At 35.6% G+C, this 25,672-nt stretch overlaps 1 protein-coding gene across 1 annotated transcript in view; it reads left to right on the forward strand.

Moving 5' to 3' along the window:
* The window catches only part of TTC7B (tetratricopeptide repeat domain 7B), a 121,035-nt gene that overhangs the window by 53,606 nt on the left and 41,757 nt on the right, over nucleotides 1-25,672 (forward strand). Inside the window, exons 10-16 of the mRNA XM_053946123.1 lie at nucleotides 2,662-2,745; nucleotides 3,939-4,043; nucleotides 5,144-5,261; nucleotides 5,453-5,510; nucleotides 9,057-9,129; nucleotides 10,463-10,623; nucleotides 23,089-23,205. Of these exons, the coding sequence (XP_053802098.1) occupies nucleotides 2,662-2,745; nucleotides 3,939-4,043; nucleotides 5,144-5,261; nucleotides 5,453-5,510; nucleotides 9,057-9,129; nucleotides 10,463-10,623; nucleotides 23,089-23,205 (716 nt within the window). The remainder of the gene's footprint in view (nucleotides 1-2,661; nucleotides 2,746-3,938; nucleotides 4,044-5,143; nucleotides 5,262-5,452; nucleotides 5,511-9,056; nucleotides 9,130-10,462; nucleotides 10,624-23,088; nucleotides 23,206-25,672) is intronic.

Genomic DNA, 25,672 nt, shown 5'->3' on the forward strand with positions numbered 1-25,672 from the left:
AGAGCCAACCCTGGGTTCCAAATCTGATTCTTACATTTCGTCTGGTGTCATGATGGTTTTGTTGTGGTTTTTTTTTGTTGTGGATTTTTGGTCTTTTTTTAGAATGTTTAAGAACCATTATATTTATGGGAACATTGCAGGTTTAGTGAGTAGAAGATATCTGCCCTCAAATCCTGCTGCTGGTAGTCTAACTTTTATAATTTGAAGTATTGTAATAAACACATATTCAGAAATGTTAAAACATTCTGTTCAGTTATATAATAGGCATTTAATTTTTTAGGGCTTCATTCTCTTTGAGCTGATTTTGATTGCTCTGGTGGAGCTATTGTAGATTAAATCAGAAGTTGGGAAATTATTCTAACTGTGGAAATGGTATTCACCCACCAGTTCCAATATCTTATTGCTGCCTTCTGGTTTAGCTATAGCTGATTACTTACAGAAGTAGTTGATTGTTATATAAGAATATTAAATGATCAAAAATCTGTCTTATCCTTGTTAAACTGTTCTAATGCCAAGTCACGTTCTTAACTGAAAAGGGCTCGTGTTTTTATTGAGCTTGTATATAATGGGCTTTCAATTTCTTAGGGTATTGTCAACTAGATGAAGGAACTTTTTATACTGTCAATTCTTTCCTAAACAAAAGTACTCTGGTTGTAATCCAGTTCGTTTTTAAGCTTTGTAGGATGCATGATACTGAGCTTGTAAGTATCCTACAAGAGGAGATGTCTTCCAGACCAGAAATTTTCCTACATTTTCATGATTTCATCTTTCAGCTCTCTAACTTCAAGCATATACTTCTCAGGAAACCATAGTGATAAACAACCAAATTCAGTAATGTGTAGCCTGTTCATATAGTGATTTGTGATTGTTTACAAGGCAGTATCAACAATGGCATTTTCTGTAGGAGAGGGATTGTGCTGAATGTGTTTTCAAGTAGTAAAGTCAGTTGCCATTATCCTGAGCATTATCTTAACTTCCAGCCTGCCTGGTGACTATTGTTTGTTATGTATTTCTTGTTAGAGCCTGTAGGTCTTCGAAATTCCTTGTTGTGACTTTGTTCAGGAGAGCCCAGTTTAAGAGGTGTTCATGTTGTCGTGTAGGTCACAAACACATCCCATCCATCCATTCATCCCTTACCCCCATGTACCCTAATGGCCAGTTCTGTCATCTTACAAAGAAAAGACAAATCACATAACTTGTCACTTTTCTTGCTGAGCAGGGCCAAAGAAATAGAACTTTAAGCAAAAGAAATTGTAGATATGTTATTAGTATGTTGAAACTCAAGGCTTTTAGGATAATCTACAGTTGTGTCCTGTGCCCTTATAATTGCAAAATCAATTTCCTAAACCTCATTTTCTGAAGTTAGAATTGCTAAAGAATTTTTAATTGAGCAAGGCCTAGAAAAGAAATTTTACATTTTTTACAGTACAGTGAGCCTTATGTATGCATCTCTGTGAAGTATCTAAAATAATAGAGGCAATCACACATTACTTGTTTCTTTCTGTGCTCTTTTTGTTTCCACTTATGCAAAGTCCAATGGGAAAATAAATTCTGTGTTGTTTTTCATAGCAGATGTTTAATTAACTTACTACACATGCAATCTGATGATGAACCTTTAACAGTAGTATTAGAAAGTATTACTAAAATAATGTAAAATCATAAAGAAAATAATATCTTTATTAATTATAATAAAAATTCTATTAAGATAATATTCATATTGGACATTGTGCAGTAGGATAAATTCTAGCATACATTAGATAATGCACTTCTGTTTTGTCTCCTCTTCAGTGCTGTTCTTTGCTTCAGATTCTGGTGTAGTGTGGAAACATACTGCACACCTGGTTGTGCTTTCTGTAATGTTAAGGCTGAGTTTGTATGGGAAAAATAATTCATGCTTTCACAGTTTAGCATATACACTGTAGCTGTCAGAACAGAAAGCTGCTGGACTCTGCAGACTAGAAAATTAATTTCTAAATCAGTTTATTCCAGAAAAGTGTTTCACCTTTCTACTGTATAGAACTGGCCTGATTAGTTAAAATTAACATAGCAAAATGAAATAATTCTTATTGACCACGGCAGATATGAAACATTCAAAATTAGTGTATAATGCTAATTTCATTATTCAATCTCAGTGTATTAATAATGAATTTTCTTTTGGTATTCAGTTTGTTCACTTAAAATCTCAACAGAATATGGAGTGTGAATTTAAATTTTTTACAAATAGAAATAATACTTCAAGGTGAATCTTTATATACCACCCCTCATTTTAAATGCTACTTGTAAGTGCTTGTGGTACCACTGCTTATTAAGTATTCACAACTTAGGAAGAGAGTGTGTACAATTTTCCTTTTCACTTAAGACTTATCTCCTACTTTTTACAGATGGTATCTTCAGTAAGTTGATATACATAATTCCTTCTTTCACACTACATAATACAGTATCTGCATGAGTATTTAAACAAACACAGTAAATGGGAAATCAGTTTTCTGTTAAATTCTTTTCCATATAGAATCTGGCAGCTATTTTCATTTATTTGAATAATTTAATTTTTTTATTACATATATGTTAGATAAGAGTCTATAAAAAATCTTAATACTAGTGTATCTTCTCAATAATTGAAGAACATGAGCTTAAATAACAATCCTTCCCCCCCATATTTAGTGTTTAGAAAGAGCCATGAAGTTTGCTTTTGAAGAGTTCCATCTCTGGTATCAGTTTGCATTGTCCTTAATGGCCGCAGGAAAAGTAAGTATAAATTTTTTCATATAATTCCTGTATTGATGGCATTTGATAACAATGTTTAGCACTTCCATAATTTTCATCTGTAGTGTTTTTGTAAATAATTCTAATCCTTGAATCAATTAAGTATGCCATACTCCTGAATTTATTCCCAGTGCTGTACAAAGAATGTTGTTATTTGAATAGTTTCTAACTTAGGTAATGATAACAACTATCTTGCCAATAACCTTAAAATAAGCTGATTGAGTACAAGCAGTGAATTATACCAGATCCTATTATCCTGTAAAACTTGTTTAAGTGTGCTTTTGATGCCTTAATTTATTTTATACTTAGGTACAAATTAATGCTGATTCATGATGCTCTTCTTTTTTTTGTTTTCCTTTTGGAATTGTCTGACTTCATATTCTTTAATATTGCTGCCTTTGAGACTGTGTATTCTGTGCAACTAATGGATTTTAAAAAAAATTTATATAAACCAGGAACTTTAGTTTTTAGATGCAATTCTCTGTTTTCAGTTCTTTCTGCTTTTCACTGTCATGTTACAGAAAATACACTCATCATATAATGTAAAGAACTAATTTTCTAAAATATAATTTTCAATGAGGATATTTTGCTTATTTTCAGAATGGGGGAAAGGAATGTATTTTCCTTAGAAAATATTTTAGAGGCACATGGGTTCTGAAGAGACTTGACTTTTCTTCCAACTCTATTTATTTTGAGTTATCTTCTAAACTGTGATTGGATGGAGCCAAATAAGTTAAAAAAAAAGTGGAGCAGTGCCATTCTATCTTATATCAGACCTATTCCTGTATGCTGTTTTAACTCCCAAAGAACATCAAAACATTGCTTGTTTGGAAAACTCTGTCTCATTTCTTCTCCTTCATTTGTCTGGCTCAAATGCTGTGAGTTTACAGGCCTAGCACAGTTTTAGATGCATCTCCAAACCGTTTTCTGAATTGTATACCATTGGAATTACATTCTTCTGGGGATGCTCAATGAAAGTTTAAATAGGAGTTAAATAACAATAGCAGTGTCTAAAGTCTTTCAGTGGCTTTAGGAGCTCTGACCAATTGTCAACAAAATGTATAGTAACGTCTCCTTCACAAAGGAAAAATAAAGTAAATGGTGGAAATAGGAATCTTCTATCTGTGAAACATATTTATGTTTTTAGTAATTTAAATGGAAAATGTTTTAAACAGTCTGCTCGAGCTGTTAAAGTCTTGAAGGAATGTATACGTTTGAAACCAGATGATGCAACGATTCCACTCCTTGCTGCAAAGCTCTGCATGGGATCTCTGCACTGGGTAAGCTTTGTCCCTGTCTTCTCAGCAAGACCTGTACTAAAATCTTGATTTAGAGATGTAGCGGATACTTTTGCACAGTGACTGCATGCACTTGGGCATATCTAAAAACACAGCACAGAATGTACATGCACATGTACATCCCTGTTTGAATGGCTAATTTGAAATACTTGACAGAGGTTATGTTTACCAAGGTAGTATATTCTGATACTGGTCCAAGACATAGCTTAAAATATATGGAAATTGGAACATCAGAAGATGGATCATAAATGCAATTTAGACTTTGATTATTTCTGCAAGAGAAAAATAACTTTCTGGAAAACAATGAGGCAAATCTCTTTCCATAATCAAGAGACTCTTCTGGTGGTACCATGTTTGCTGTGGTTTATGAATTTGTAATAGGAACAGCTGAGTATTTTAGATAAGCTTGAAATGGGTGTATCTGTACATAAACATTAAAGTGATCAAAGATCATCATGTTGTTTTCAAGATACTTATGTAATTTTTAGAAAAATCAGTATATTTGAAAAAGAAGGAAAAGAGAAGGGAAAGGTCACATATTGAAATTGAGAAAGTGGTGTAGTAACACAAACGTGACTTGTTGAGGCTGACAAAATACAGCCTTAATTATGGTATATCCTAGTTCTGTAAGTTGGTCCCTATGGATTGAGTCCGTATGGAGTAGCTTACTGTACTTAGCATTTACAGTTACTGGAATGGATTCAGATGGGCTTTTTTTCCTTATAGATTATTAAATAAGGTGCTAGCATGGCAGCTACACCTTGATTTTTATGTGTTTCTCTGTTTATGGGTTTGCATCCATTCAACAGTGCAGTATTTGAAGCAGAGTTCTGCATGGTATACTGTTTTTTTACAGTGTTAGAGCCATAGTTCTTGTGATTGATCTCCCTAAATAAATGGTTCATAGGTCAAGAACTCTTATTTATAAAGTGCAAAAATGGTAGGTGGCGTATATGGACCACAAATACCTTTTTTACTAAAAAAAAAAAAAAGAAAAAAAAGGAAGAAAAAAGGATTCTTATCATTATAATGTAAGATTTACCTAGTTTTAGACTTACATGGATGTTTTGTAATATTTTCAGTTGGAAGAAGCTGAAAGGTTTGCCAAAGCAGTTGTTGATCTTGGGGACAAAACATCAGAGTTCAAAGCAAAAGGCTACTTGGCACTGGGATTGACTTACAGTCTGCAGGCAACTGATGGTAAGATAGGCATAAACATTCACACTTGGAAATTCCCATGCTGCCTAAAGAAGGATACCTGGCAGAATGATAGACATTAAATCTTCTGTGTGCAACCATTTTTTCAGTCAATGTATTAAAGCTTCTTCAATTAGTGTGTGGAATGAAATCTCATCATCGTTCGTATCACTGATTAAATATATCCTTTTTAGCATCTTTGCGAGGGATGCAAGAGGTCTTGCAGAGAAAGGCTCTTCTTGCATTTCAGAGGTAAGTGGGTGTTGATCTTTCCATTTTGTTCTGCTATATGTAGTGCAAAGCTTTTATTATGTTCTAAAAAGAGAAGACTTGTAAAAATGGTATAATGACAACTTCACCTCTGGGAGTCTCCCATCATGAGAACAGAATGTATTTCTTTAACATTTATTTCCATCATTTTCTGCCAGCATTACCTAAATTGATTTCTAAGGGTTCCCCTTTATTTAAAGACGTTTGTGTTGCTCTCTAGTATAAAATATTTGCTCAGATAGTCTCATCTAGTAGGAAAAACCACACAATGTAAGGTTTTGAGTCATGGTTCAATGAGACAGTGTTTCTAAGAATGCTGTCCACTGATCAGATTGTATAGGAGGCCCTTGCAATGATCTCTGTAGAAGCAGAGCAATAATTGAGGCCCTGGGGCTGAGGGGTGTAGTGCAGGTTTTGAGGTAGTAAGCTAGGGGAAAATGAAAATTCTTTCTGGAAATGTAACAATGGAGGCAATGGCAGTGGAAATGTCATCTTCCAAGTGCATTACCTGGAAGCAGTGCCATTGGGGATGACAGTAGTTCATTCTTGTGGACTCTGCAAATGAAATGACAATTAACAGGTGAATGAGGACATTTCTACCCTAATTATAGAAGAAAAAAAACTTGATGGCAAAGCTGGCAAAAGTGCTGCAGCATCTAAATATGTCTTTTATATTTATATACCCTTGAAAATCCTTCTTTGGTGAGATAAGCCTAAAGGTAGGGAAACAGGTTTGTGCATTAATGTGAAAATGAAACACTGGCTTTTTGGTGGTGATTTTGTTATCTGAGGGGATAGGGTTGAAAAAGTGTTTTGCAGGTAACTTTAGAGTGAGACTGGTATGTGTTGGTCCTTTTTTCTGTCTTGTCTTAGCAATTCCTCTGTATGTAAGTATGTTTTAACATATCTTTGCTCTTCTGTTCCTTAGTGGTTTTAATTAGGTTTTTTACTTCTTCAACATTTTCTCCATGTTGACACTGAACTTTCTACCTCCTGGTTTATACCTCAGTTCCTGACTTATCCTTCTTACCACTACTGACTTAATCATCACTGTTTCAAAAATAGTATGCTAACCATTTTTCACCAGTTCTGTGCATTCACTACTTTTTGAGACTAACAGTGGATTGCTTTCTTTTGAGGGTTCTTTGAAACAGCAAGGGATGAAATGGACCACAGTGTGAAGCTAACCCGTTTCAGTTCAGTGTCTGCTGACCCTATTCTCCAGTTCAGAATAGTGATTCTCAAAATTCTGAGAGTCAACTTTTTGGATGACTCAAAGGCCCCTTCAGCCTGGCCTTGAACACTGCCAGGGATTGGGCATCCACAACTTCTCTGGATGTGTTCTGGTGCCTCACCATCCTCATAGTGAAGAATTTCTTCCTAATATCTAATCTAAACCTACTCTCTTCCAGTTTGAAGACGCTACCCCTCTTCCTATCCATACATACCTTTGTAGAAACCTCCTCTCCAGCTCTCTTGTAGGACCCCTTTAGGTACCCAAAGGTGCTGTAACATCTTCCTGAGCATTCTGTTCTCCAGGCTGAACAATCCCAACTCTCTCAGCTTGTCTCTAAAGGAGAGGTGCTTTACCCCTCTGGTCATTTTGGTGGCCCTCCTGTAGAATCACTCGGACAGGTCCACATCATCCCTATGCTGGGGACCCCACACCTGGACACAGCACTCCAGGTGGGGTCTCATGAGTGTGGAGAAGAAGGGGAGAATCACCTCCCTTGCCCTGTGGTCAGACTTCTTTTGATGCAGCCCAACACATGGCTGGCTTTCTGGCTGGTAAAAGCACATTGCCAGGTCATGCCAATATTCAGCTTCTTATCACTGTGAAATTACTTGTTCTTAATCTCTGTTCAAATGTTGTTGCTTGGTTGTGTGTTATGTTGTCTTTCACCCAGCACACCAGCCATGCCTACTTTCTCTTACTACATCTGCAAAATAAGTTTTCCAGGAGATGGAAGTTAAATTCTCTGTCTTCTACCAGTTTATAAAGCAAGCAGCCTGTACTGGACTCGGTATTTTGATGTGCCTTTTTTTTTTTCCAATAAATTTTTTTGTGGATTTTTAAAATCACCTATCTAGTGGTCCAATTCCTGAAGATATAGAGGTACTGAAGAAATACAGTTACATTTTGGACTCTTGCCTGAATCAGATTTTCAGGCTTACCAGTTTGTGTTGGTGGCCATTCAAGAAGGTCCTTGTTGCTCTCTTCACACAGTATTGAGGGAGTGTTTGTTTCACTAACTTTTTTTTTTTTTGTTAAGTTTTGTAAGACTTTCAGTGCTTTTCCTGTAGTTGGTGTGAACTGAAGTTTCACAGAACTCACCAAATGGAAGATAGCTAGTAATAGCTTCATTCTTTCACTATATGAAGCTTGGGTGACTGAAGAAGTACTCTCTAAGTAAAAATCTCTTGTTCTTGTTTAGTATTGCTTATTTTGTGACTTTAAAAGAAGGACTGGTCCTAGACCCTGTTAGGCTTTACCTGTGCATCTAGTCTCCAATTTACAGGTGAAGTTAACAAAATATGGAGCTGCCCCTTAATAACTTTAAACCTCTTTGAAGCATGTTGGGTGTAGTTACTAAGCCAATGGACCTGTACAGCTGCTTGGACTTGAGAAGGCAGAAATGCACAGGTCAGAAGCAGAAGGTTCTCTGTGGTTTTGGTGGTTTAAAGGTCAGTTTTGATGCTTCTTCCCAATGGAAGTGACTCACTAGATGTTCCAAAGATGATTATTGCACAGTAGAGTTCTAAATGAGACTCTGTTAAAAGAATGCAACAAATGTAAATAAAAAAATAGTCCCAGGCTTCCTACCCAGTATTTACTACATATCATATTTATGGCTGTATTTACTGCAGCCATAATATTTTTTTGTCCTTATGCTCAAGCATCCCCCTGCTAAAAAGCTCTTATCTTGCAGCAGGAAGATTGTATTACAGGTGAAAGTAGTAGAGTGTATTACAAGAAGAATTTCTGTAGGATAGTAAAATGATTAAGACTCAGAGTGTGCATTTGACCAAAATATTAAAAAGAAGATAACAAACATATTTTTTAAAAAGGTGGAAAAGAGCTGATATAATTAATCTCTTTAAAGGCATGGTGTTCTGGGGAATTCATGTTTGGATTTTTTTCCCCTTTTTTTTCTGTAAGAAAACTTCATTTAATGAATTTTTCTTATAAATACTCTAAATAATGACATCTAGTGTTTGTTTAGGAGTATAATTTATTTGAAGAAGGATTTTGTATTAAAGATTTATTTTAAGATTTAAGCAGAAATTACATAATTATTTTCTATTAAAAATGACTTTTCATGTCCCAAAGTGCTTCCTTTAAATCAATGATGATTGAGAAGCATAAGAAAAGTTGCTCAAATGAACACCACTTATATCAAAATTTGAGTATACACGTAGTGAAGAGATCTGAATATGAATAAATGAATATATATGCATTTATGGATATGTCTGACCTGTCTGAACAGGGGGAAAATTCATTTTTTGTTTTGTTTCTTTGTTTTTAAGGGCTCACAGTTTGTCTCCAACGGATCATTTGGCAGCATTTTACTTGGCACTGCAGCTTGCCATTTCCAGACAGGTTAGTTATGTTTTAAAAGTGCAGCATCATGCTGTCATACAAAGATAAGAATTTGTATCTGTTGATGAATAGAGATGAAGATTTCTTCAATAAAAACCTGATTTTCCTTGTGCACATATTCATATATATGGGAAAAACCCTGAAATACTCTCTCCAAACACCTTCAATCTTATGCAGTTCTCCAGAATTCTGCCAATATTTCCAGCACTAGGATCAGAAATAAGACAGAAATCATTCCAGATACTTAAGCATTTATGTTGCTAGACAGAGAGAAAAAAAGTCAATTCTTAAGGTGTTTTTAACTATTATGTGTAATCTCTGCTCAGATCCTAGGGAGGGGAGCTCTTTAATCTAGTCTTTAAAGATCTTTACAGTGCTTAAATCTTGAATACCTGCTAATATCTGTGCCCATCCTGAATACCTGTGTGAGGCTTGGTTATTGTGAACAAAATTACAAAAATGTGTTTAAGAAAACTGGAAAATATTTTATCACTATAAGGAGATCAGACCTTAATCCAACTTGTACAACTGTTATGTTTAAGCCATTCTACCATACATCAGATGAATATGGATAATATGGAACTGCTTTCTGTATATCATGGTAAATCTCTTTCTATGTCATGTTTATTTCACAAAGTAGCCTTGAGCACAGTTGTTTTCATTCTCTAGTGACTAGTTTTCATTGCTAATGAGTAGCACAGAACTTGGACTGTGTCATGTTAGAGTGGAATGGATTGTCACTTTACTAGCACAAAAGATTTTAGAGGAGCAGGCTATGACTGTGTACATTCTGAATTCCAAAATACTTGTGTTGCTTAATTAAATTTCTTGGGTTTAACACTTACTGTACTTACTTTGAACAAAAACACAGGCCCCTGAGGAGACAATGAAATTCTATATAAAGAAAAGTTACTGTTGCTGTACATTTCAGTTAAGCATTGCAATTAATATATTTTCAAAATCATATAGAAATACAGCCAGGACTGGAAAGAGAACATTTTAAGGGGCTGAAGGTAACTGTTTTATAAAAACATATCTTATTTTCCAGGGTTAATATATTATTTAATTTTATATATTATAATATATAAATATATATAATACTTACATTATTTTACTATATCTTAGTTTCCAGGATTAATGTATTAATTTATTTTCAGTGTTCACTGTAGAGCATCACATCCATTTTAAACTTCTGAGTAGTGTCTTACAGGAGTGTATAGAATTCTACATGTTACCTGAGTGAGCATTTTGAAAATTTTATGGATGTCAATCAAGTAAAAGGCAATACTTCTAATAGTGGTGCTTTCTTTTTCTGCCTTTTTTTTTAAATCAGATACCAGAAGCTTTGGGTTATGTTCGTCAGGCTCTGCAGCTACAAGGAGATGATGCCAACTCTCTTCATCTCCTTGCACTCTTGCTATCAGCCCAGAAACACTACCATGATGCTTTGAATATCATTGATATGGCCTTGAGTGAATATCCAGAAAATTTTATGTGAGTGAATGTCATGTTTCCTTTCTACACTTTCTCTTGTATTTATTTTTCCTGGATTCTCATCTCCTTCATTTCAAGAGGGGATGTATTTGAAGATGGGTCTAATTTTTTTTCCAGCAATCTTCTTTCCCACCCATTTATTGCAAGTCTGCTTATTAAAGGCTTGTTAAACCGTGATAAAGGGTTTGTTTTGGAAGGGAGGTTAGAACTGGATAGTTGATCTTACTTTGTTTTTTTCTACACCATCTGTGTAAATAAATTCTCCCTGTTGCATGCTTTGTACTATGTTTGTGTCTTCTATTTTTATGCAATATTGCAAGAAGGATAAACAGGACTTTACTATCAGCTAGGATAAATTTATCCCATCGTACAGATAACTCTGTGGATATTGTATGGAATCTATTTTGTAAAATACTTCATAAAACAGAGAATCTCCTCATTTGGTTACATAGTAACAGTCATCTGAAGTTGGCTGATGGACAACTACATAAGTGAACAGGGAAGAAGCATGTTTGCTAAATGTTCTGTGGTTTAAGAAAGAAGTCATTCTTTCTGTTTATTTTTCATGTTAAGTACATCTTAACATACATTTGGATTTGGATTTTGTACTTTTGTAAGGCATTTTTTGTTGGGTTTTTTTTTTTTTTTTTTTTTTTTTTTGATTGGTTGGTTGGTTTTTTAAAATTTTATTTTCTTATGAAAATCTAATAGAATTCTTTATAGGAAAATATCTCAGGGACAGCTTCCATTAACTCATTAACTTCCAGTCTTTTATTTTGGTGCTTTACCAGCTGTCACTAAGGTTGTAATCCATAATATTACACATATCCTACATGCTTATTTGGACAATTATTTTAAATTACCTCATTCTTGACTTCTAAATGACCAGCCTATATCATGAATTGTTATTATATCAGCCTACCAGCAAAACATGATTTCTTTAAGTATTACTCATTTGAAAATAAAACTGTCGTGGTTTCCCTTCCTGTTCATTGACATTTTGTGTCTCCATTTGAGTGTCTCTATAAGGTACTGTTGCCTTTTCTGTCACAAATCTGACCAGGACCTCTGTTGATATCACCTCTTGTCAGAACTTCTGTGGCTTGCAGCCAGTTCTGTGCAATGGCTTTTGTTGCCTTTTGCTGTATCTCACTTCCTAGTTTATCTACACACCTATGACTTGTTTCCATTCTTATCAGAGGGCTTCTATACATGTTTCACAATTTCAGAACTATGTAGCAGTTTCTCTTTCAAATCTGTTTGTGCTTTCCTCAGGACCAAGGGACTTGTCAGTAAGTCAAGGTTTGAGAGGCAATTGAAGTATCAGCTTCCTAATTTTATACCCTATTATTGTTAAAGACAAATATGTTCAAAGCACTTTGACTGTCATCTTCTGTCTGTTCTCGTTTCATCTTCTGCCACTTAGTGGCAACGTAAATAATGTAGCTGTAACTGCCATGTGTATTAATAGCCCAGAAGTATTTCTGAGACTATACTTTCAGAATTCCCTATTGTTATAAGAGAATTCCCTATTGTATTAATCTCTTTTGTAATGGGAGAACAAGGGTCCGTTCAGTAAATACTCTTGTGAGCATTCAGAAGGTATTTATGGGTTTTTCAAATGTGGTTCATGGCTTTTCCAGAGTAGTTTATACTGCAGCTCTGGTTAAACATGTTGTCCGAGTCGTCTGTTACAGTACCGATCTTGTATTTATGTATGTATGTATATTAATCATACAGGTCATAGCAGTGGTTCTAAATTGTTGGTCCTGTTGTGTAATATGGACTCTGTGGTGATACAGTGTACTGCATTACAGTGTACTGCTACAGATCTGGGAATTTCAGAGGAATATCTTGACAGTAGGAATCACCATCAGATGCAGTAACATATGCTGACGAATCCAAGGTGAAACAGATAAATGTATCTCTAGAAAGTCTTTCAGAGTCTTGTTTTTAGTGCTGTCAATTTCCCAGAGAAATCGAAAATATGATTGAGATTTCTTGTCTGCTCTCTGCAATTGATACTGACAGCCAGACAGGCACATCTGGTCAATAATATAAATTTGGATTGATTCTATCATGTAACTGGGTTATTTTTGCAAGGATTTATCAGCTTTTGAAAACTATATATAGTGCTCTTGAAATGGTTGACAACGTGTACGTGCATATATATAAAATACAAAACACAACCTCTTAGTGTATTGCTGAATCCGTGTTTTATAAAAAATATAATCTCATGGTATTTCCTAGTAGATTGGAAAGAGATCCTCTTGTGTTCCTCTACAGCTTGCTAATTTTTAGATACACTGAAACATTTCATTATTCACCTGTGGTGCTTTACTGGCTTTTGTAAACACTTCAGGTATCTTTATTATTTATCTTTCAGTTATGTCTGCAGTCCAGTAAGCTAAATACTACAAGAGTTCTCTAGGTATTCTCAGTGTTTCTGTCTAGAAACTTTACCACAGCTTTATGCAAATTGATAATGTGATGGCTTTGCAGAGTAATAAATCTCTATATTTGGAAATATTAAAGCATAGTGCTTGTGATTTATGCTATTCCTTATTTCTCTCATTTCTTGAGCATTATTCCTATCTACATACTTCTGTATGCTGTCATTGCATTGCTGCACTGAGTGCTGTTCTTGCTCTCTTCGCAGCTGTATGTTCTTTTTGTTTTGCATTGCTTTAAAAAGAATCTACAATTTTCACAAGTTTAATACTGCATCTTTGTAAAATGCCAGAGGTTGCAAGGAACTCATAGGATACACCATGAATAATGAAGAGAAGTGGCTACTTTCCAGCACTCTTCTTTTGTAGTCAGTTAGTAAATATGTTGTCTGTCAGTTTTTGATATTTGAAAACCTGGTGCATTCCTGGAGTTTGAGTTCAATATTTGAAGCGTACAGCAAGCATACCTTTGAATCTGCAATTAATATTAACCTTCCTGCACTATAAAGCTAGAGAGTTGGCCAATCAGATCATGATTTTGCCCTGGGCATCTTAGGTCAATAAGTAGAAAGAAATTCCTCAGAGCCAAATAATTCTGTCCAATCAGTATCAAAAGGAATGGAGGAATGAGCAAATACCCATGGCCGTTAGTAGCAAGGTATAACTTTTTCTTTGAATAGAGAGTTGATTATTCCTCCTATATTCATTATATTGGCAGCATAAATGTGCTCTTTGCTCTGAGATCTGAAGAGGTATTGGGAAAACTATTGGCAAAAATCTAAGAAGCCTGTAAAAGTGAAATATATACGTAGTATTTTTTTTTCAAAGATACTAAAAGGGAAGTTATTTGCTGAATATTTATAGCACTGTTTTTTCAAACTTCTTAAGGCTTAAATTGCTAGGTTGTAGCCACTATATTTATAAAGAAATCAGCTGTGTGAATACAGTCAATCTCCTTTTAAATGCTGGCAATCTTCGAAGCCTCCTGCAATCCGAGCATGCTTTAATCTAGGGACAAAAAGATCTCTAGACAAAAGATTACTAACAGGTTAAAATACTGAAGAATATGAATATTGTACTCAGTATCAATACTGAGATGGGTGGGAATAAGGTGCCAGCACTATATAAACCTGAATAGGTAATCCCAATCAGGTGCTACTTTGTTTGAATTCATTGAAAGTTAAGGGTTTTCTCCTTTCATTAGAGAGCTTGTCCCAGTAGTGGAAATATGAAGTTCAGTTCTTCTCCAGCTTGACAGGATTTTAACCCACAAATCAGAGTCTTAACCATCAAACTATGTGGGAAGCTGAATGAGATGATCCCTTTCTCCTCCTGAAACAGAAGCAAGGACGTGCTGCCCTGAATGCGAGACTAGGCAGCAAGGAGCCACAATATATCCTAAACTGCTATGAGCGGGGCTTCAGGTCTCAGTTGCTTGGGTTTTCCTTGAGTTTTGTTTCTGTTAATCCAGTGATTTCCCACTCTGAATGTGTTAGTAGTCCCAGAGGAGTGCATTCCAGTCTGAGGGTGTATTCAGGGTGATGCAAGATAGTGGTGGTTGCGGTGCATTGGTTCATATTGGGCTTGTCTGTGTTGTACAATATGTATTGTACGTGTGCAATTACCTCAGCAGCCTTATTTATAGTCCCTCTTTTTTTTTTTTTATCTGATTGTTACAAGGAATTTATGTCTTGGTGGTGTATTGAATGATGTGAAATCTTGAAACAGCACTTCTGTCTGTTTTTAATTCATAATTAGTCAAGAGTAGGTTCTCAGTCAAGGGAGATAGAGTCAGGTTTCTTAGTGAAGTACTTGGGATATTGTTTTCCTAATCTTAACTGTTTGAGGTTCCCTTAATATTTCAAATGCTGGGGCACTTAAATACAAATATAATGCCTACAATTAGTGTAATTAGGCAAAATAAATAGTAAATTGCTAATTTTATGCTAAAAATTGGAACTGCGATGGATAGCAGCTGACAAGCTTTTAAAGTAGCAGAAGTAAGGAACAGCAGATGGGTTATTTGAGGAGTGCAAGCATGTTATTTTAATGTTAAGTACACTCAAAAAGGAAAGGCATATGGTAACAGGTTTGAAGACAACTCAAGACTTAGTTCACAGTTTAAACATTTACATTTCTTGAAGTGTGATGGAAATTTTTTTTTCCAAGAATATTTCACAGAAGTAGCAGGCCAATATGTCATTCCTCTGAAAACTATTAAATCTTTTCCTTCCTGACCCTCAAGGGCTCTTTTGAGCTACATTAGAATTCCCAGAATCACAGGGCCTTTTAACATTCCTCTCAGTTCACTGGGTAAAAAACTTGTTTCCTTCTTGGAGATGTCCAGGTGAGCATAGAAAAGAACTGGTTGGTACAGGCAGTGTTGGGTTATACATATACACTGCTGTTTTCTGGGGCAGGAAGATATTTATCAACTGAAGGAAACAGACTACCCTATTCTGCTTTCCCAGGGTCAGTTGTAGTTGCACTGCAGTGTGTGATGCTGGTAAGACTTGTGCTTTTGGGGGTTTTTCCCTTGATAAATACAGCACTGGAAATTATTTGAGGAAAGGATGATACAGAAGATTGGACAAGAAGTAGTGATGTTCTGTGCTTGCCAGAATCATGTCTTTCAGATTTGTGCATGCATTCTTGTCAATATTTGACAACATGAATTTTCAAATTCATTCAGTTTTGATCCTGTTTATATTGGGAGTTAAATGAATTAGTTCTCAGGAATGATTTTTCTGTAAGTCATGAAACACAGTATCATTTGCTTGTGTTTTTTCTTTTCATCCTCGGCTCTTCTATCTCGCTCCCCCATCCCTCTTCCCCTTTGGTTGTTGTTATATACTTTTACTGAATGGTCCATTAAAAAAGACACTGTTGATAGGTATATATTGCTTTATATAACAAATTGGTCATTGGCCTCAGGGTCTTACCCCTGAATTATGTTTGCTAGGCTGTAGATTGTTTGAAACTTGATTGAAAGAGTCCCAGTTTGGATCATGAGCTGGCTGCTGCAGGGAATTCAAGGCAGGCAAATAAAAAGTTTTCAGGTATAACTAATTTGTTCTGGCTTTAGTCAGAAACTATCTTCATTATAGTTTAGAGATCTACATTTTCCTAAGGATGTTGAGTTCATAATACAGTATACATACACTGCACCAAAAATCACAGGTCTGACTGCTTTGGGAACAAATATGTGGGGAATAATGGGGTGCAAGGAAGGCCATTCACTGGATACCAAATATACCTATTCATGATTTTCACAAAATTGTGTTATTTTGGGGCTTGAGGGCTGGTTTTGTTGCTTCTTATGCTTTTTTGAGAGCAAATAGCAATCTGAGCAGCCTATTTTTACTTCATTCATGTTTCTGTGTGTATATGGGCTTCCCAGTACTTGGGATCTGTGTGGCCGATGTTGGAGAAGGTTTGGTGATTGATTAAGAAACAGTTTAGTTTGGCTTCCTGCCTACTTCCTCATTTCTTGTGTTTCCTGTCAATCATCAGAAGTTTTCCTATGAATGTAATTGTTGAGTGGAAGGAGTGACTTGCTAACATTTTATCTGGAAAGATCAATAGATTTATATTCTTGTAAATAATCAATTTTGAATAATATTTGTTCCACCTTAATTTTGTGCATTCTGTGTACTGCTTTCCCACTTCAATTATTCTGTGGGGTCTCATAGTTAATCTGCTTTAATTTGCACAAGTAGTGACACTATCACAGTTTGTTACAGAAATGACATCAAACTTTATGAACTATGCAGGTGTATGTAAGCTCTATATAATCATATTTATTTTTTCCCTTAAATTCAGATAATCTGAAGTCTATGTTGCCTGTTTAAAAATAGTTTCTTTTCAGAGTTCAGTATCTTTAGTGTTACATTCTGCATCATCCTTTTTCTGGCTTTTTTTTAGTGCAGAATTATTGTCAAATTAGTTCGTCTAGGATTTTACAAGTCATAAGATTAGACTTGGTGAAGGTTTTTATGGAGGTTGGGGTTGTTTGTTTGATAGTTTTTGTGGAGGTTGGTTTTTTTTATCTGGGGGGGGGGGGGGGGATGTTCTTTGCTTTTTTAATATAGTGCTTGGTTTTAAAACCAGAACGAGTTCTTTTGAATTCTTCTAGCATTTGAGGATTTGAAGTTGTGGGATATATCAAATAAGCACTTAAAAGTGAAAAAAAGAAGTATTATATAACTCCACACAGAACTGGTATTTGCCACCTTTCTTTTATGCTCTCATAAGTAACAAGCTATATATCAGAATAGATTATATATAAAGTTTATTATTCTAGTTAAGCTATTGTAGAAATTTATGTGGTTTTCTGGGAGATCAGGCTGTTGTTTGATACGTTGTGTGGGTTTTTGTTGCTTGGACCCATATTTATGGGACTGCCAGTATATTAATTATTTCCTAACATTTTAAATAATTGATTTTCATGTAAAAAATACTGTTAGCTGGAGTTACTCTTAGAAAACGCTTAAATTATTTTAAAAGATTCTCTTAAATCTTGGTAAGTTTACTCCAAGTAGGTTAAACATAAACCAAAAAAGTTGTATTTTTAATTCTGCATTCTAAGCAAGCAGATTTGATGCATCCTTTTAAATTTTATTTTCTTAGAGTGGCTCTTAGGTTTCTCAGAAAGGCTTTTGGTGCTTTACACTATAATTTTCAATGCACATACTTTTAAGTGTTATGTACAGCTCTTCCTTATTTTCTTCAAGTGCTGAACAATGTAATTATCTGCATAATAAGAGAATAATAATGAAATTTGCTTCCAACACTAACTGCAAGTAGAGCATTCTGAATAGTTTTGATCAGGATATGGGGATATGAACCCTTCAGAAGAAGTCTGGTGGAACTGTAAATCTCCTGTAGGATGTTGCTTAATCTGAGGGACTTTAGGGAGATTCCTGATTACTACTGCATTGAGTGACAGGGCTGTAGCAGGCAGGTCTGGGGGAAGCATCACAGTGTGTCATGTTGCTTGATTTGAAGAAAGGATCACAGAATGTAAGGCAGGTCTCACCCATGCAGTAGAGTATTAAATACAGATATCCAACTATGGCTGAGCCAAGCCATTGTGCTCTTGCGGTGCACAGCAACTTGTGGAAATTGCTGACTTGATTCCAAAAGCAAAACAGCTGGTTTTAAAATGATGCTTGAGGTGAGCAGTATCTGTTCACTGAAATAACTAAGAGTTCTCAGTATTAGTAGTGTTACTTGTCACATAGCAGAGCTCAGTCTTCCACAGTTCAATTTTTTGCTTCATTCAACAGATTAGAAATACCTTCAATAGCTTAAGCCAGTATTGGACCAATTAACTCCTCTTGATCTCCTGACATTTTAAGAGAGTTGCTATGGAAGAAAACTGATGGTTGCAGCATCTTCAAAAAGTGAAACAAGCTGGATGAGAATTAGGACAACAATTGCATTTTGGAGATTCATAAGTTCTTTGCAACAAATTACACTGGTTGGCTGGTAAAGAAAGCTTCAGATCATGAGTTAATAGATTAGTTTGCACTGATTAGGAAATAAAGCAGTAGCAAGAACCTTAGATGGCACAAGGCCCCATTATTATAGTGGTCCTATCTGTAATACTTTTCATGAACTTACCAGTTGTATTTTAAGAAGTTAGGTTATTTGCACCACCTCTTCTGTGGAGAAAACAAAACAAACTGTGAGGAAGCAGTCTTTTCTGCAACCTAATTATAAATTAGGTTGTAGAAAAAAATTAGTAGGTAGTTAGGAGACCTAATTCCCACCCTTAGTGTTTTAATAGTCTGAATGGCCTTTAGATATATTTGTTTTTGTGGAAACAATTTCCTCTAGGTAAATTGTTCTTTTTCTCTTCCTGCTGCTTGTCTCATCAGAAAGAATTTGTACTTCTTGGCTTTTTTTTTTTCTGCTATACTAACTCAATGAAGTATTTTTTGTACTCTGTAGTTTCCAGTAAATGGATCACCATTACAGCCTTTCTGTGCAGCTGCTCCAATTGAAAATTCCTCAAGTGTGTGGGTTTTTTAGCTGTTACAATGAGAATTACCATAAAGTATTCCAGGTGTGGTCTCACTGGGACATTGTAGAATGCCACTGTGTCTTTCTCCTTCTGTTCCAATGAGTAGTCCCTGGATTGCATCTGGCCTCTTCACAGCTGTCTTACCTCGATGAGCCCAGCTGTTAGGCAGCTCTGGTTTGGAATAATGGCTACACAGGTTGTTTAATGCTCCTTCCCTCCTGACAAAATCATTGGTAATATAGATGCTGTTCCCCACTCATTCCAGAAGTGATATTTTCTTTGAACTTTTACTTTAGAAAGGACAATCCTATGCATCATTGTTTCCATAATTCTGAGAAATGGATTATTTTTGACTGCCTTAACTTTAATGATTCTTAAAGTGTTCCTATTCTCCATTTGTTGTAGTTTTCATATCTCAGACAACATAGGTAAAGATTATGGTGAAGGTTGGGGGTTCATTCCTGAATATTCTTAATTTTTATCCCCATTTAATAAGAACATTTTCCCTTTTTTCCCACTTCGATGCAGAAAAGCCTTAAAAGACTATAATTTTAGTGTATAATAATCTGTTCAAGTGTAGTTTAGCTTTGCTTTTTACTAATGTACATAAGATGCAGCTTTTGGTGGTGCTCTTTTGTCCCCTGCCTGTCCCCTGCTGTTCTTGATAGGATCTCTGCACATTTCTGATGTCTTAGTTACACATCTTCTCAATGATTGGCTTGTCACACATGGAGTTTTACCCATTCAGCTTGAGACACAGATCCTTAAATGTTTGAGCATCCTTCTGTTAAACACCAGGCTTCTGCTGCATCTTGGATGTCTTTGCTAACCTTTGCTATCAAGTTATTTGTCACTGACATTCAAAGACCTAATTATAAACCTGTTTGGAATTTTTCATTTTTTATTTAAATAAAAATCCAGTAATATATGGATTAGGTTATGAGCAGCTGTTTTATAATGTCCTCATTAGTTAGTGATAACAGTCTTGAAGTAATGGAGTCATTTGCTGCTTCAGTAGCTATTTCATAAATTTATCAGCTATTAGCTCCAAGAATAACTAAGTTGTACTTAAGAGTTTGATTTGTTCTTCATTTTGTGTCTGAGTAATTAGTCCCCTAAAATGATACAATTCACTTTATTTTTAGCGATGTTAAAGATCTGCATCCATAGAAAACACTGTTGCTGGAACAAATGCCCTATTAGTCTGTCTTTGAAAGAACCTGTTTTACCTATTTCCCTTCCCCAAAGGATTTGACCCAAACAGATTTCTGTTGTATTTACTGTACATCTCTGACACACATTGTTCTGCTCTTCATATATTTTTCTTCAGTACTTCTATTCCTAACAGAGTGCTGTTCCACCATGTCAAGGGTACTCTGGCACCATGTGCCAGTAATTTAAACTTCTGACTGTAAGACACAAACAAGTAATTAATTATGTTCATAAAATATACAGCTTAAATTTCCTCTACATATCACTTGGTAGTTTTTATCTATTCTTCATAATTTTAGTAGTGTATCAAAACTTCTTGTAAGGTTTAAAATTCTCTCTGACTGTAATGCAGGCTGTATCCCAGAAAAGCTGTTTTCACAGATGCTTGAAGTTGACCTTTCAGAAAATCTTTTTTCAGATAACCTACCTCTTGGTTTCTAAAACCTTCCTGGTAATACTTGTCCCTGAGCTTATACCTCCAGCCATGTTCTAAGGGAACTTGATAAAATTAAGGTAATATGAGACCTCTTTGTCGCATGGTGTTCCTCCTTTCTTTTGCCTCCCTCTTCCCTTCCTTCCCCCATTTATGAAATATGCATAGTTGGCAGGTTTTCATTTTATTAACAATGTCATGTTTCAGTTTTCTGAGGTGTCTTAGTTCTTCTAAGATTCATTAAATATTAATTGGATCCAGGGAAGCTGCTCTATGTGGCTTTATAAATGCAACCTTTTCTACTTAGAAGATTATTTTTGCTATTGTGTGGATAATCCTACACCAGTGTACTTTATTTATTAGATACAATGTCCTGGCCTTTCTTTATTAGACTTGTGAATATTTTTCAGTCATATACTTTGGTTTTTGTTTGTGTTTTGGAAAATATGTGAACACCCTGTCCTGTTGACTGCCATAATGGCCAAGAAATAGGAATGATGTTGCAATATGTACTAAGTGCATCCAAAAGCACCAAACAGATATGTTGCTTTCATTCTTACAAATATATTTGTCTTCTGGTGTCTTGACATTGAATCCTACACTAGTAGCCCAGGTTCCAACATTTTTGTTGCACTGATTCCTATTATGTTGTACATATGTTTTTAAGTAATTTCTTAATAACCAAATCCCCTCCCTTTCTATCTCCTGCTCCGTTCTTCCTTTTAAATTTTGATTGTTGAATCTTAGCATTTTGCTGACCCTGTGCCTTCCCTCTGCTAAAAAATCCCTAAAACTCTTAAATGCTTGAATACTGTTAATGGAAATTCAGTCTCTCTGTAAACTGTACATAATAAGGTATATATTATGATTATTAACTCTAGAATGACTTGCAAATTCAGTGCTTCTGAATTGATTATGTTCCATAACTTTTGTAAAATGCTTTATGGTCAGAAATTTTAAGAAACTGAGCGTCTATAGGCTCTTCAAACTGTCAGATGTACTATCTTACAGAGAAGCAGGAAAGGGATTGTATGAGACAGATTCCTGTGATTTTGGTTTCAGGTTTTGATGCCTAGGTCTTGCTCTTTGCGTGAGGCTTGCATGTGCATGTGTTAAGGATAGACTAGTTGAGGGGAGTGTGAAGGAAGGAGGATGTTATCTGTCATATTTCCTTTTCTCTTCAGTGAAATGATGGACAGACCTGGACATGTTTTTCTCTCAGTGATATAGTCACTGTTAAATGAATATCTAGAGAGGACATCTCTGCCAAATGGAATACAACTTTAAATTATCCATATAGTTCCCTTTATACTCAAATCCAATTTACTGATAGGAAGGAAGCTAAGCTAGTATAACTGCTCTACATTACAGAGTGATTACACTGCTCTAGATTCTTACAAGATATCAAGTGAGACTTCATATGACCTTATGTACCTGGCAGGTGCTCATTTTCTTAAACTAACACAGCAAACTGCCTTTGGTTTCTTCCTCAGTCCCACAATGCACACATTGTACACTTAAGGTTGTGTGATTCATTTTTGGATTTACATGCTGGGTAGTTTCTGCCAAGGATGTTCAGTGCAATGCTGAAGATTTAACTACTATAACTCGATGTAATTTCTTATTCTTGAGAAAACTCTCTGCACTTTTCAGTTACTATTAGCAGCCTTCAAGTTTGTATTTGGGATAAGAAACTTCTGAGCTTTCACACATTCCCCCCCCCTCTACACCCTTCTCAGTCTTCCCACACAAACCATATGAGCAATCATATAAATTTTTCACTTAGTATGATTAAGGTTGCAGTGGAATAAAATGCCAAAGTACACCTGGGTTTTAAAACAGAAAGTAGGCTAACAGTTTTATATGCATGCTCTCCTCTTGCTTTGTGCTCTTTAATCTGTGATTTTGCTAAAAATTGCTTTTAAATTAGTATTTTTCTAGTGTATTATCTGTTCCTAGGTGCTGTGATTCCTAAAATGAGCCTACCAATGGATGAGCTCCTTTATTGTCACATTGTATTTATATTCTTTAAATAACAAGGAAGGTGTCTAGGTTAATCTTGGTGGAGAACCTACAACTTGATACAGCCTGTGGAATCTTGTACTGTTAATTTCAATAAGCTACATTGTCTTACAACTTTTTTTTTAAATTAAAATAAAAATCCTTTCAACTATTACTTATGCCCAGTTGAAAACAGCATCTTGTAAAAAGCACTGTTACTTTGATGGCATTAGATATTTATTGCAATTACATCATTAAACTTTAATTATTACTGTATTTGAAGTTTAGTTTTGTTTTTCTTGAATTAGAATATCTTTTAACTTCTTTTTCTTTTTCACTAGATTACTGTTTACAAAAGTCAAATTGGAGTCCCTGTGCAGAGGCCCAGATGAAGCACTCCTTACCTGTAAACACATGCTCCAGATTTGGAAATCCTGCTACAATCTAACTAACCCAAGGTGAGATGCTGTAGAGTGCTCACTACCTTGCTTAGTAGCTTCTCAGGGCAATATTAGGTCAGAAGTCCTGCATTTACTTGTTTTGGTACTTCATATAAACGAACTAATCTTCTGGAAGTCTAGAGACTGATGTTCAGAGACACCAGTTGATGGTTGTGTGGAACTACCCAGGGTTCTATGAAGTAAATGCCAAAGCTCCTAAATTCTGCAGTGATAAAGACTGGTTACAGAGATTGGGTAACGTGAAAGAATTACCCAATTCTCGGTGTACTGGTATGGTCTTGTTTTGTTTCCTGATCAGGGTTTTAGTCTTATATATTGGCTAGTGGAGAGATTGCTCTAGTGGGAATTTAGTTCAAGGGTTTTCACTGAATAATATGAAGGAGGACAAGACATTAATTAGAAGCACAGAAGCATCAGGGATCACATGGATGGAAATCATGTGCTTGCATAGTCAGCGTGGCTGGTTTTTTAAACAGAGGTCTTGCTTATGAACCTATTTAGGTTCTTCAAAGGCATTAACATGTATATAAATATAAGTTGTTATAGTCCTGTTTGGGTTTCCAAAATGCTTTTGTGAAGGTCCTTTGCCATATATGTTTAGATAAGCTGTGAAACAAATGAGAAGGCGACTTAGCAGAAATCCTTGCTGGTACTATTCAGTATGTTTATCAAATACCTGGAGAAGCAGACAAGCAGAATTTCCTGCTCTCTGGTTGTTTGAAGGGTTGACAGCCTCTGGAGAAGAGATGCTACAGCTGAAGAGCTTTGTACTAGGTGGCATTAGATGCCTGTGTAGCAGTATGATGGACATTGCAGTTTTTCCTGTACTTTGATTCCAGTCATTTAAACACATACATCTCTTTAAGATTGAGAGAGTTTACCTAATGGCAGAAGAGGGAAAACTGCTTCTCTACTTAGGGAGCTAGTGAGCATTCAGAGCATCAGAGTTTGGAGGGTGTGGCAGGAAGAGCCTGGGAGGTCACCTGAGTCAGTCACAGCTTATTGAGAGTCCCTGACTGCCTTGTGGAGCAGGGAGCATCACTCAGGTTACAGAAAGCAAGTATGTCAGCAACCAGAAAGGTTTGAGCTGAATCTTTTCAATTCAAAGTGACTGAGTGAGGAGTAGGGGCCAGGGAGAAAATTTCTCTTCTAACCTAGTGGGTGGTGCTGTATTTTAGTTAGCTGGTTGTGTGTGTGGGCAGGCAGGGTTAAGAGTTTAGTATCAGAATGCTACACTTTGCAGAAGAGCTACAGTTTCTGTGCAGGCCTAATTTCAGACTGGCTTTGCATGTACTCCAACACAACTTTTCACCTTCCATCTCTGCTGTTATATCCTTTACACATATCAGGGCTCTAATCATAACTTGTCATTCCTGTGTTGTTCTTGTTCTTGTGCTAAGAGCTACTGTGCCATGTTAAACACACTTTAAGTAATGCCTCCTTCAGACATCAGCAGTGACTGTGAAAACTTACTCTTGGCTGTGTCAGCTTCAAACAGCAGTGGTTGATAACTCTCCTTGGCACCATTCTCCTTCAAGAACATCTAAGTGGAAAAATCAGTGAGGACTATTTTCATCTGATTGTTTTTTTCATACTGATTTTTTAAATCTTGACATCTAAGTCCTTTCTTGAAATTATGATAGTGCATTAAAATCAAATTCAGAATGGAATGAGCAGGAACTGTGGATAAGTGTCATGATGGAAGGAGACAGGTTTCCCAAATGACACATTCAGAGTTACATCAAGCAGTGAATAAGGATACTGAGTTGTAGTCTTCCTTTCGCTGATCTGTGTGAAATGTAAGGACTGAGTACCTACATGTTGTATCATGGTAATCCAGATCCATGCAACTCTTATCCAGGGGTATCAGTTATTCCTGAGACCTGAAATGTGACTGGGAAGTTCTGTTCACCTAGCTGCACTCCTCTTATACTGAAGAATGATGTGTAGGATTGTTGTGAAAACTTTAATTTTTCAACCTTTGTAGTTTTAATACAGACTTCATTTTGTTGCAAAGCACCATTTGAAAATTATGTCTCCCACTGGAAATAATGGGAGCCTTTTTAAAAAATGTTCTTTAAGCCAGTAATAAAAGGTCTTTTAATATTTTGAAACCTTTTTATAATGTTGTTCTTCAAAGATTTAAATATCTTTTATTCTTATTTGAAATATGTTTCTATTATGATTTAGACTGAAAACTAATTTGGTGTATCATTTTCCCAATGAGATAAGAATTTACTTTTTTGATAAGCTGTTGTTTATATTAAATATTTCTTCTGCTATGAATCAGATTTAGTGGGAACATGGGTTCAGTGTCCTTAATAATATTTTAATAATAAAAATAAATCACAAATACCTAGACATACTTTAAAAAGGGCTAAATGCAGTACTGTGAATTACCTTTGTTCAGTCAATATAGAACTTTTGTCTTTAATTGGCATGCAGACTTTTTTCTCATGAGATA

This window comes from Vidua chalybeata, chromosome 6 (genome assembly GCF_026979565.1).
Source record: "Vidua chalybeata isolate OUT-0048 chromosome 6, bVidCha1 merged haplotype, whole genome shotgun sequence".
Lineage (NCBI taxonomy): Eukaryota > Metazoa > Chordata > Aves > Passeriformes > Viduidae > Vidua > Vidua chalybeata.